The sequence below is a fragment of the Nothoprocta perdicaria genome, unplaced genomic scaffold (assembly GCF_003342845.1).
Source record: "Nothoprocta perdicaria isolate Ctin4 unplaced genomic scaffold, notPer1 scaffold_234, whole genome shotgun sequence".
Classification (NCBI taxonomy): Eukaryota; Metazoa; Chordata; class Aves; order Tinamiformes; family Tinamidae; genus Nothoprocta; species Nothoprocta perdicaria.
In genome coordinates, this window is record NW_020455460.1 from 109,443 (window position 1) to 120,054 (window position 10,612).

The following is a 10,612-nucleotide window of genomic DNA, read 5'->3' on the forward strand; positions in this document are numbered from 1 at the left end:
CACCACGGGCCCAGGTGGCTCCTCCTGCTGCAGCAGCGGGGGTGGCTGCGGCTCTGGGGGCTGCCCGGGGGGGGCACCGGCCCAGGCTGTGCCCAGCACCTGCCTGGGGCGCCCAGTCACTGCAACCTGTCCTGGCCCCTCTACCTGTCCTGGCCCCTCTGCCTTCCCCGGGTCCCACGGAGCTGCTGGGACATCCCTGCATTTCCTGGTGCATCCCTAGACCCCCACCAGGGCCTCTGCAGCTGGGCCCATCCCAGGACATCCTTGGACCCCTCCCAAGCCCCCTCAGGCTTGTCCTGCTGCCCCCAAGGCAGCCAGGGCTGCCCTGCGCCCCCACCAGCCTCCCGGGCACCCTCGACCTTGCAGAGCCCCCASGCGCCCTGGGGCCTCCTGAAGCCCCCCAGGACCTTGAGGAGGAGCCCCCAGCCCTTCCCTGGGCGCCTGCAAACCGGCCCGACCTCCCTGAGCCCCCAGGCCCCGGCGGGGACCCCCCGGGGAGCCCTGGGGGCCGGCGCGGGGCGCAGCGCCGCGCACGGAGCGGGGGCCGGGCCGGGCCGGCACCGCCTCCCTCGGGGACGGCACCTGCGGGGCGGGACGGGCCGGGACGGGGCGGGCGGCACCGATCCACCTGCGGCTCCGGCGGCAGCGCCCCGGCACCAGCGCCCCAGCACCGGCACCGCTCCGGCACCGGCACCGCTCCGCTCCCGGCACTGCAGCCAGCGGGTGTGCATCCCGCCAGCCCCGCGACCCGGCTCCCCGACCCCCTGCTCCACCGATGGGGCTGCCGAGGGGCTGCCCGGCCCTGCTGAGCCTCCTGCTGCTGCTCCAGGTGAGGGCTGGGGGGCACGGAAGGGATGGGATGGACGGGACGGGCTGGAGGGGCCCCGGGGCCGGCGCTGACGCTCTCTCCGTGGCGCAGGCTGGGACGCGGCGGTGCGACGAGGCCGGGCGCTGCCAGCCCRGCTTCACCGCCGACACCTTCACCCTGGTTGTGCCGCTGGGCAGCGTGGAGGCGGGCAGAGCGCTGGGCAGAGGTAAGGACGGGGACAAGGAATCGATGCCGAGGGGCGCGGAGCTGTGACGGGCTGGGTGTGCGGTTCTGAGGTGGGATAGACAGGGAGTCACGGCCCCATGGACAGGCTGGGTGTGCGGCTCTGAGCGGGGGACAGGCAGGGAGTCACAGCCCCACAGATGGGCCAGGTGCGCGGCTCCGGGGGGGCAGACAAGGAGTCACAGCCCCATGGACAGTCTGGGTGCGCGGCTCCGGTGGGGACGATGGGCACGGAGCTGTGGCTGCGCGTTTGGGTGCGGCGCTGATGGCGGCTGCGCCCGGCTCTGCAGTGGCGCCGGAGACGGAGCCGTGGCTGCGTGTCCGGCCGCTTGCCCGGTGGTCCCGTGCGGCTTTGGGGATGCAGCGCTGGGAACGGAGCGCTGGGGACGGAGCGCTGGGGACGGCGCACTGGGGACGGCGCGCTGGCCATGGCGCAGCGCAGGGTGCGGCGGGCGCCGCGCAGGCGCCGCGGGCCTGTCGGGACGTGCAGGCCTGGGCGGGGGCCGCGCCGGGGCGGCCGACGTGCCGGGACTCGCCGGGGGTCCCGCGGGCTCCGCGGGCCTCCGCGGGGGCGGCACCGTCGCCTTCCCAACGGGAAAGACCCGTCGGGGCAGTGTGGGCGCCGGGGGCCCTCGGGCAGCGGCCCCCGCGCGGCGCCTCGCACGCACCGCGCTCGTTAGCTTTGTGGCTGATGATTAACGAAGCGCTGGCCTGGACGGCGGTGCCAGGGYGACGTCCGGCCACATGGCCCTGGGCTGCCCTGCCCGGCTGGCGCCGTGCCCGGCCGGAAAGGCCCCGCTCACTGGGACCGGCGCGGAGCAGAGCTCCAGGGTGCCGCGCACCCAGCGCCGCTGCGGCTCCCACCTCCTCTGCGATTCYCGAGCTTTGTGATTCCCGAGCCCTGCGATTCCCAAGCCCTGTGTTTTCCCTTGGACAGGCCCATATCGGTGCGGCCGGTGAACACCTGCGCTGGGGSSGCGGTGGCCTTGGCTCGTGGCCTCCCCCAGCGCTTTCCCACGGCGCCGGCTGCCCGGTGCGCGCGGCTGTGWCGGGGCCGGTGCCGGTGCCCCGGAGCCGCCCCCGTGTCTGCGGCGCTCCCGGCTGCGCCCGCTCCTGACTCAGCCCCGCGCRGGCGAAGCCTCGAAAGTCTGAAGTCAGGGCGAAACTCGGGGTGACGTCAGTGGGCGCAGGCGGCTCTGGGCAGTGTGCGCCAGCCTTGCGCAACCGCGGCGCGGGCGGCAGCGGCCCCCACGGTGCCCGTGCCTGCAGTGCCTGTGTCCCCATGCAGCCCCCRTGGCCCGGGCGGCTGTTTGGGAGAGTTTGGTCACCCCGACGGCCGGGAGCGGTGGGCACAGCGTGGGGAGCCGGGCACAGGGGAGAGCACCGGGCTTTGCTCCAGTGCTCGTGCCCCTGTGCCGGAGCCCCCCGGCGCGACCCCCACCCGGGAGGCCGGGGCGCGCGGTGCTGCCGGGGCAGGTCCCGCTGGCCCCAGGGCCCGGYGGCGATTGGGCTGCCAGGGAGTTTTCTCGCAGCCGGAGCTGGAAAAACAGGTTGTGCACGGGGCTGGGGGAAGGGGCCAGGCACACCGAGCGCTCCCAGCCGGCTGCTGCGCCGCCAGGACGTGGGTGCTGAGCACTGGGCGCTCGCTGCATGCAGGCGGTGTGGGGCTGAGCACTGTGTGCTCATTGTATGTAAGCAGTGTGGTGCTGAGCACTGTGCGCTCATCACATGCAGGCAGTGTGGTGCTGAGCACTACGTGCTCGCTGCACGCAGGCGCTGCAAGACCAGGTGCTGATTGCTATGCACTTCCGCGTTTCCTGCACGTAGGCAGTGCGGTGCTGAGCACTGCACGCTCGCTGCACGCAGGCGCTGCAGTGCTGGGGGCCGTGCCCTCGCTGCACACAGGCAGTGCAGGGTCGGTGCTGAGCACTGCACGCTCGCTGCACGCAGGCGCTGCGGTGCTGAGGGCCGTGCCCTCGCTGCACGCAGGCAGTGCAGGGTCGGTGCCGAGCAGCGCCGAGCGCTGCTGCCCTGTCCCCGAGCCCTGCCCAGCCCTGTCCCCGCCGTCGCTGGCGCCTCCGTGCCGCTGCATTCCTGGGCTGCCGGGCGGCTGGGGTGGCTGTGCCGGCGGGACGGGTGCTGCGGGGCCGCGGCGCTGCGGGGCTGTGGCCACACAAAGGGCGCTTGTTTGGGTGCCGCGGCCACGCGCACGTGACGGGAGCGCGGCCAGGGTGCAGGGCGGGCGCCCTGCGGCGCGGAGTCCAGCGCGCTGTGGCCAGCGCCCTACCTGGCACTGCCAGCATGGGGGCCACAGGGGCGTCGGGTGTCCCCATGGAGACCCCKCTCCCTGCCTGCCCCTCTGCTGTCCCCCCCGGGCAGGGTGACGTGGCCCTGGCTGTCCCCGCTGCAAAGGGGCCCCATGCAGTCCCCAGCAGCCACGGCCCAGCCCYGCGGTGCTGGCACGGCCGTCGTGGCTGGTGCCAGCGCAGGTGCCAGGAACCTGCCCTTGTTTTCATTTGAAAAGGAGCCGCAGCAGCAGCTCCCTCTGCCCGCGGCCAGGGACACGGCACCCTGCGCCCGCGCTGCGGCTGTGCCGGGAATGCGCCGCGCTTGGTGCTGCGCCACAGGGTCTGCTGCGCACGGGGACGTGCTGTGCAGGGTGTTGCACGGCAGGGATGTGCCACGCACAGGGATGTGCCACGCACAGGGATGTGCCATGCACAGGGATATGCCATGCACAGGGATGTGCCATGCACAGGGATGCACCATGCAGGGTATCACACGGCAGGGATGTGCTGTTTAAGGTGGCTCATGTTGGGGATGTGCGTGCAGGCTGTTGCACGCTGCAGATGGGCCATGCACAGGGATGCGTGACATGCAGGGTGTCACATATTGAAGACGTGCCGTGCACAGGGATGTCCCACGCACAAGGATGCACCATGTAGGGTGCCACACGCAGGGACATGCCGCTCAAGGTGTCACACACTGGGGACGTGCTGTATGCGGGGCTGTGCCATGCAGCGTGCCACACACAAGGATGTGCCATTCAAGGTGTCACACGGTGGGGATGCGCCATGCGTGGGGCCGCTCCGCGCCCCGCGCGCTGCCAGCCCCGCTCAGCCGCTGTCCCTCCGCAGTGACCTTCGCAGAGTGCGCCGGGCCGCGGCGCGCGCCCATCCTGGCGGACGACTCGCGCTTCCGGGTGCGCGTGGACGGCGTCATCGTGGCGAAGCGGCCGCTGCAGCTCCACGGGCGCCACGTCACCTTCTCCGTGCACGYCTGGGACGCGGCGGGCGGCCGGCACTCGGCCCGCGTCACCGTGGGCGCGCGCGGGCAGCGGCGGCGGCAGGCTCCGGTAAGGCACCCGCGCGCACTCCCCGTGCCGCCCGCGGTGACGGGCGTGCGGCGGCTCTGCCCCGTGCACCGCGGCCCCCGACGAGCTGCCCGCCCTGCAGGACGCGGCGCCCGCCGTGCTGCTCTTCCCTGAGCCCGGCCACGGCCTCCGGAGGCAGAAGAGGGACTGGGTCATCCCGCCCATCAACTGCCCGGAGAACGAGCGCGGGCCCTTCCCCAAGAACCTCGTGCAGGTAGGTGGCACCTCCTGGCGCGCCGCGACGGCTCCGGCCATGCGGGACACCGGGCTGGGCTGCCGGGGAAGCTGCTGCTCCRTCCTGGCCGTGGCGCGAGGCTGAGGGCGTCCCCAAGGCCCCGGGACCCCGGAGCCGCTCCGCACGGGGCAGCGTCCTGGGGCAGGGACCCCAACCAGCCCTTCCACCGCCCTCCAGATCAAGTCCAACAAGGACAAGGAGASCAAGGTTTTCTACAGCATCACGGGGCAGGGGGCGGACACCCCCCCCGTGGGCGTCTTCACCATCGAGCGGGAGACGGGGTGGCTGAAGGTGACGAAGYCGCTGGACAGGGAGGAGATCAGCAGATACGTGGTGAGCCGGGCGCCGGGGCGGCCRCGGGGCCGCGTCCCCGTGCCACTCTGACCACGCGCCCCGCAGCTCTTCTCCCACGCCGTGTCGGCCAACGGGCAGCCCGTGGAGGACCCCATGGAGATCATCATCACCGTGACCGACCAGAACGACAACCGGCCCGTGTTCGTCAAGCAGGTCTTCATCGGCTACATCGAGGAGGGCGCCAAGCCAGGTACGGGGGCTGCCCGCYGGGGTCCTGGGCAGGACATGGGCACATGGGCAGGACATGGGGACGTGGGCAGGACGTGGGGACATGGGCAGAGCTGAGCACAGCACCAGCAGCCTTTGCCCCGCACATGAAAGCCCTCCTGCTCATCCCTGCGCCCAGGCACCTCCGTGATGACGGTGAACGCCACGGACGCGGACGACAGCATCAACGCGGACAACGGCATCGTGCACTACTCCATCCTCAGCCAGGAGCCGCCGCACCAGATGTTCACCATCGACCCCGTGAAGGGCGTTATCAGCGTCATCGCCACCGGGCTGGACAGGGAGGTGGGCGCCGCCGCCGGCCCCRCGCAGCGTGCCCAGGGCCGCACCGGCGTTGGCCGCRCGGAGCTGGGGACACCAGAGCCCTCGCGTCCGTCCGTGTGGGGACCTGCCACCGCTGCGTGGCCATCCCTGCCTTGGGGGCGTTGGTGGCCCTGAGCGCAGCTGGCCACGTTGCAGAGGGGCCCGGCCAAGGGACCCCGTGATGGTGGGGATGGCCGTGGACAGAAGAGGGTGGCCCGAGGGGGCTGTGCGGACAGGCTGGCCCCGGCGCTGCCCTCAGCACCGCGTTTGCCTTGCAGAGCACTCCCAACTACACCCTGATCATCCAGGCAGCCGATCAGGAGGGCAAGGGCCTGACCAACACGGCTACGGCCATCATCGAAGTGACCGACGCCAACGACAACACCCCCATCTTCGACCCCAACATGGTACCTGGCTCCTCTAGCCACGCTCGCTCCCRCGGGGCACCCCACTGCCCGGGCCGTGGGGCACAAACGGCACCACCATGGGCAGCCGGGACCACGCGGGGCACTGGGCCTGTCTCCTCTCTTGCAGTATGAGGGGACAGTGGAGGAGAACCAGGTTGGGGCGGTGGTGGCCCGCCTCACCGTGAGGGACGCGGACGTGCACGGCTCCCCTGCCTGGAGAGCCGTCTACCACATCAGGAGCGGGGACCCCAACGGCGACTTCAGCATCAGCACCGACCCCAAGACCAACAACGGCATCCTCAAGACGGCCAAGGTGGGTGGTGGTGGGCGACACCACGACTGGGACGGGTGTCCTCCCTGCGGGAGCCGGGGTGACCCCGGGGCTTCTCTCCTCCCGCCCAGGGCCTGGATTACGAGTTGAAGAACCGGTACGAGCTCGTGGTAGGGGTGGAGAATGAAGTGCCCCTGACCGTGTCGCTCCCCACGTCCACGGCCAGCGTGCTGGTCATAGTCAGGGACATGAACGAAGCGCCCGTCTTCGTGCCGCCCATCAAGAGGGTGGAGGTGCCAGAGGATTTGCCCGTGGGGCAGGAGGTCGCGTCCTACACGGCGCAGGACCCCGACAAGCAACAGAGGCAGAAAATCACGTGAGTGTGGGGACCCCAACGCGCCCCAGGGACCCGCACCAGAGCTGCTGCACCGGGAGCCCGTCCCGGCGCTGAGCCCACGTGTGCCGCAGGTACCGCATGGGCAGCGACCCCGCGGGGTGGCTGGCCATCGACCCCGAGAACGGCATCATCACGGCCACACAGGCCCTGGACCGCGAGTCGGCGCACGCGCTCAACAGCACCTACAAGGCCATCGTGCTGGCCGTGGACAACGGTAGGCGTGGGGCGCGTGCGGGGCGCACGCGGGGCACCGGGGCCGCCGTGCCGGCCGCGGCGCCGCTGACGCCAGGGCACCGCAGGGCTGCCGGATGCCACCGGCACGGGGACGCTGCTCCTCGTGCTGCAGGACGTCAACGACAACGGGCCCATGCCCGAGCCCCGCTTCTTCGACATCTGCAACCGGCAGCCCGAGGAGCAGCTGCTGACCATCGTGGACAAGGACCTGCCCCCCAACACCTACCCCTTCCAGGTGGGGCTGGAGCACGGCTCAGGAACCAACTGGACCGTCAGGATGGCCGGCCAAGGTAGGTGCCGCGGAGCAGGGCTGGAAGGGGCAGCCCGGGACGGGCTCCCAGCGCCGTCTCTCCCGTCGCAGACCAGCTGGCCCTCAGGCTGGTGAAGGAGCTGGAGCCGGGCGAGTACAGCGTCTTCCTGCGGCTGAGCGACAGCCAGGGCAAGGCGCAGGTGACCTTGGTGAAGGCCCAGGTGTGCGAGTGCGAGGGCGCYGCCAAGAACTGCGAGCGGCGAGCGTTCGTGGCCGGCGGGCTGGGCGTCCCCGCCATCCTGGGCATCCTGGGCGGCATCCTGGCGCTGCTCAGTGAGTACGGGGCGGCCGCGGGCGGGCCGGGCGCCGGCGCCGCGCTCACCCGCTCCCGCTGCCGCAGTCCTGCTGCTGCTGCTGCTGCTCTTCGTCCGGAGGAGGAAGGTGGTGAAGGAGCCGCTGCTGCCGCCCGAGGACGACATGCGGGACAACGTGTATCACTACGACGAGGAGGGCGGCGGCGAGGAGGACCAGGTGGGCACAGGGTGCTGAGCAGGGGTTCCCGGCCCGCGGCGCCGGATCCTGACCTGCCCCCCGGCTCGGTGCCGTCCCCGCGCAGGACTACGACCTGAGCCAGCTGCACCGGGGGCTGGACGCCCGCCCCGAGGTCACCCGCAACGACGTGGCGCCCNGGTGCCGTCCCCGCGCAGGACTACGACCTGAGCCAGCTGCACCGGGGGCTGGACGCCCGCCCCGAGGTCACCCGCAACGACGTGGCGCCCCCCCTGAACGCGGCGCCCCAGTACCGGCCGCGTCCCGCCAACCCCGACGAGATCGGCACCTTCATCGACGAGGTGGGTGCCCCGCGCGCCCCGCGGCGCCGCCGCCCGCGCCCGCCCGCGCCCACCGCCCCCTCTGCGCCCCCAGAACCTGCAGGCGGCCGACACGGACCCCACGGCCCCCCCCTACGACTCGCTGCTCGTCTTCGACTACGAGGGCAGCGGCTCGGAGGCCGCCTCGCTCAGCTCGCTCGGCTCGTCCGCCTCCGACCGCGACCAGGACTACGACTACCTGCACGAGTGGGGCGGCCGCTTCAGGAAGCTGGCCGAGCTCTACGGCGGCGGCCAGGACGACGACTAGAGCCCCCCGGCGCCGCCCGCCTCATTTCAGCCCCCTCGGACCCAGGCCGGTGCCGCCGCGGCCGAAACCCCCCGGGACGCCCCGTCCTCCTTCCGCACCGGTAAAGCTCCGGGTGGCAGAGCAGGGCGGGAGGGGGACCGGCGCTTCCCGCCCTGCCTCCCGCCCTGGCGCTGCCCATAGGAGTGCTCATGGTGTCCCCATGGTGTGGGTCCCCGTGCGGCCCAGGGTCCATCCCAACCCCTGCTTGCCCCAGGCTCTGCCCTGGGACGTGTCCCGGTGCCAGCCTGGCGTCGTCCCGGCCCGGACGCAGGAGCCCGTCGCTCCGGCCTCGCTCCACACATTTCCCCCCGGCCCTCCCACCCCAGCCCCCTTTGAGGTGCCGGATTCACCAGCAGGACACGGAGTGGTGCTGGGACGGCAGGCGCTCCGAGAGCCGCCTCGCAGGGAGGAATCCCGGCACGCTCCGGCTTTACGGGTACCGGGCGGCCACGTGCCTTCCTTCCGTGCTGTGGRATGCGTAATCCTCGTGCGGTTGATGACAACCCAATGGCTTCACTTCGATTCTGAACCGCGTGTTTAGCTGCCAGTGGACTTTGTACTTTTTATTATGGGAAAAGGGGTCAATGCGGATTAGGAGGCCAGCAACAGCCTACTGTTGATTTGATCATCTATTTTTATATAAAATCGACAGAATAAATTGTTTTAAGAAAACCGCGCGCTCGTTTCGGTGTGTGCGTAGCTCAGCTCTCTGACACGCCATGCCGGCTCCAGGGCCCCAGCGGGGCGGCGGGACAGCCCGTCCTTGCCGTGTCTCCACCAGCAAGAGCCAAGGGCTCATTCATCCCGCCGCCTGGGTGGGATATTAGGCGAGGATATTAGGTGAGGGTGGGATATGCGTGCCCTGCGGCGGGCACTGTGCATGGAGCGGAGCCCTGCGCCCTCCCAGGAGGCGCAGGCGGCGGCCGGAGGACGGGTCTGCGCTGCGGTGTCCTCCGCGCGCCCGGCGCGGTGACTAAGAGACCCACAGGGCAGGCGGCRGCGCGAGGCTGTGACTAAGAGACGTGTCACCAGGCGGGACCGGCGGCGGCACCGAGACCGGGGAGGACACACGGGCCGTGCCGCACGCAGCAGCACAGCCGGGGCAGCGTCGCAAGCAGCACGAGCCTTGCAAGGTGGCCAAGCTCTGCAACGTGCCCAGCGTCGCGGCGCGGGCGCCGGTGGCTGCCCCACGTTCTCGCCTCACCTCTCCCCTTCATCAAGGGACTGCACCATCGGCCCCATGGCAAAAGGCTGAGCGGGCCAGGCCTGCTCAGGCGGGCCGGAGCGAGAGGGCATCTGATCAGCACRCACAAATACCTGGGGCGGGGGTGAAGAGGATGTGGCCGAACTCTCCTCGATGGTGGCCAGTGATAGGACAAKGGGTAATGGGGACCAGCTGAAACACGGGAAGTTCTAGTGGCTCCCTGTGAGGAAGAGCTTCCCTCCCGTGAGGGTGCCAGGGCCCTGGCACAGGCTGCCCAGGGAGGCTCCTGCTCTGGGGATGTCCCAACCCGCCGGGATGTGACCGGGTGCCCCGTGCCCTGGGTGTCCCTGCTGGGGCAGGGATTGGACTGGATGATCCCTAGAGGTCCCTGCCACCCTCAGCCATTCTGTGGCCCTGCACGGCAGCCCCATCGGCTGCCGGGCACCATGGAGGCCTGGCGGCCCTTGCCCCATCCGGGCTTCTCCTCGCCTCTGYTTGCTGGGAGAAACACTGGTGGGGAATCGTTCACCATGATCCAAACAGGATGGGGARGAATGGCTCCCCATGACACAAGGCTGTCGTCTGGCCACCCCCACAAAACAATGGAGGSAGAGTTTGCACATCCCCATCCCCAGAGAACCCCCGAGCACCCCTGAGTGTGGGCACGGGGAAGGACCATCCATATCCAGTGACGGGGCCGGTAGAACCGGGCACCCCAACATGGCGCCGCGGGGCCGCCCCCGCGCGGCGTCGGGACCGCGCTCGACCCTCCCAAAATGGCGCCGGCGCTGGCGCCCAAGATGGCGACGGGCACCGCCCGCTACTCCGCCCCTCCCAAGATGGCGGCGCGCGGGGCGCGGCCCCTCCCTCCGTCAGCGCCGTGCCAAGATGGCGGCGCCCGCGCGGCCGCCGTGCGGCGCCATGGCGGCGGCCGTGCCGGTGGAGCGCGTCGTGGAGGCGCTGGAGCTGCTGCTGGGGCGGCCCGCGGGGGACAACGACGACGAGGAGGAAGAGGCTGAGGAGGGCGCCTGGGCACCGGAGACGCTGCGGAGCAACGTGCGGGCGCTGGAGGAGCGTCTGCAGCGGGAGCCGGGCTGGGCGGCGCTGCGCGGCCTGCGCGCCGCCGTGC

At 71.5% G+C, this 10,612-nt stretch overlaps 2 protein-coding genes across 2 annotated transcripts in view; both read left to right on the forward strand.

Annotated features, from left to right (window-relative positions):
- Positions 1 to 775: 775 nt before the first annotated feature.
- LOC112947506 (cadherin-1-like) lies at positions 776 to 8,287 on the forward strand. Its single transcript, XM_026039613.1, has 16 exons — positions 776 to 829; positions 920 to 1,034; positions 4,189 to 4,406; positions 4,507 to 4,638; positions 4,837 to 4,992; positions 5,059 to 5,203; positions 5,360 to 5,526; positions 5,823 to 5,951; positions 6,079 to 6,264; positions 6,354 to 6,598; positions 6,691 to 6,833; positions 6,919 to 7,143; positions 7,215 to 7,436; positions 7,504 to 7,634; positions 7,811 to 7,954; positions 8,028 to 8,287. Exons 1-16 carry the CDS (start codon positions 776 to 778, stop codon positions 8,238 to 8,240), a joined length of 2,625 nt encoding a protein of 874 aa, XP_025895398.1. The 3' UTR covers positions 8,241 to 8,287.
- Positions 8,288 to 10,371: 2,084 nt separating this feature from the next.
- The window catches only part of TANGO6 (transport and golgi organization 6 homolog), a 23,477-nt gene continuing 23,236 nt past the window's right edge, over positions 10,372 to 10,612 (forward strand). The window contains exon 1 of the mRNA XM_026039614.1: positions 10,372 to 10,608. Within this exon, the coding sequence (XP_025895399.1) occupies positions 10,372 to 10,608 (237 nt within the window). The remainder of the gene's footprint in view (positions 10,609 to 10,612) is intronic.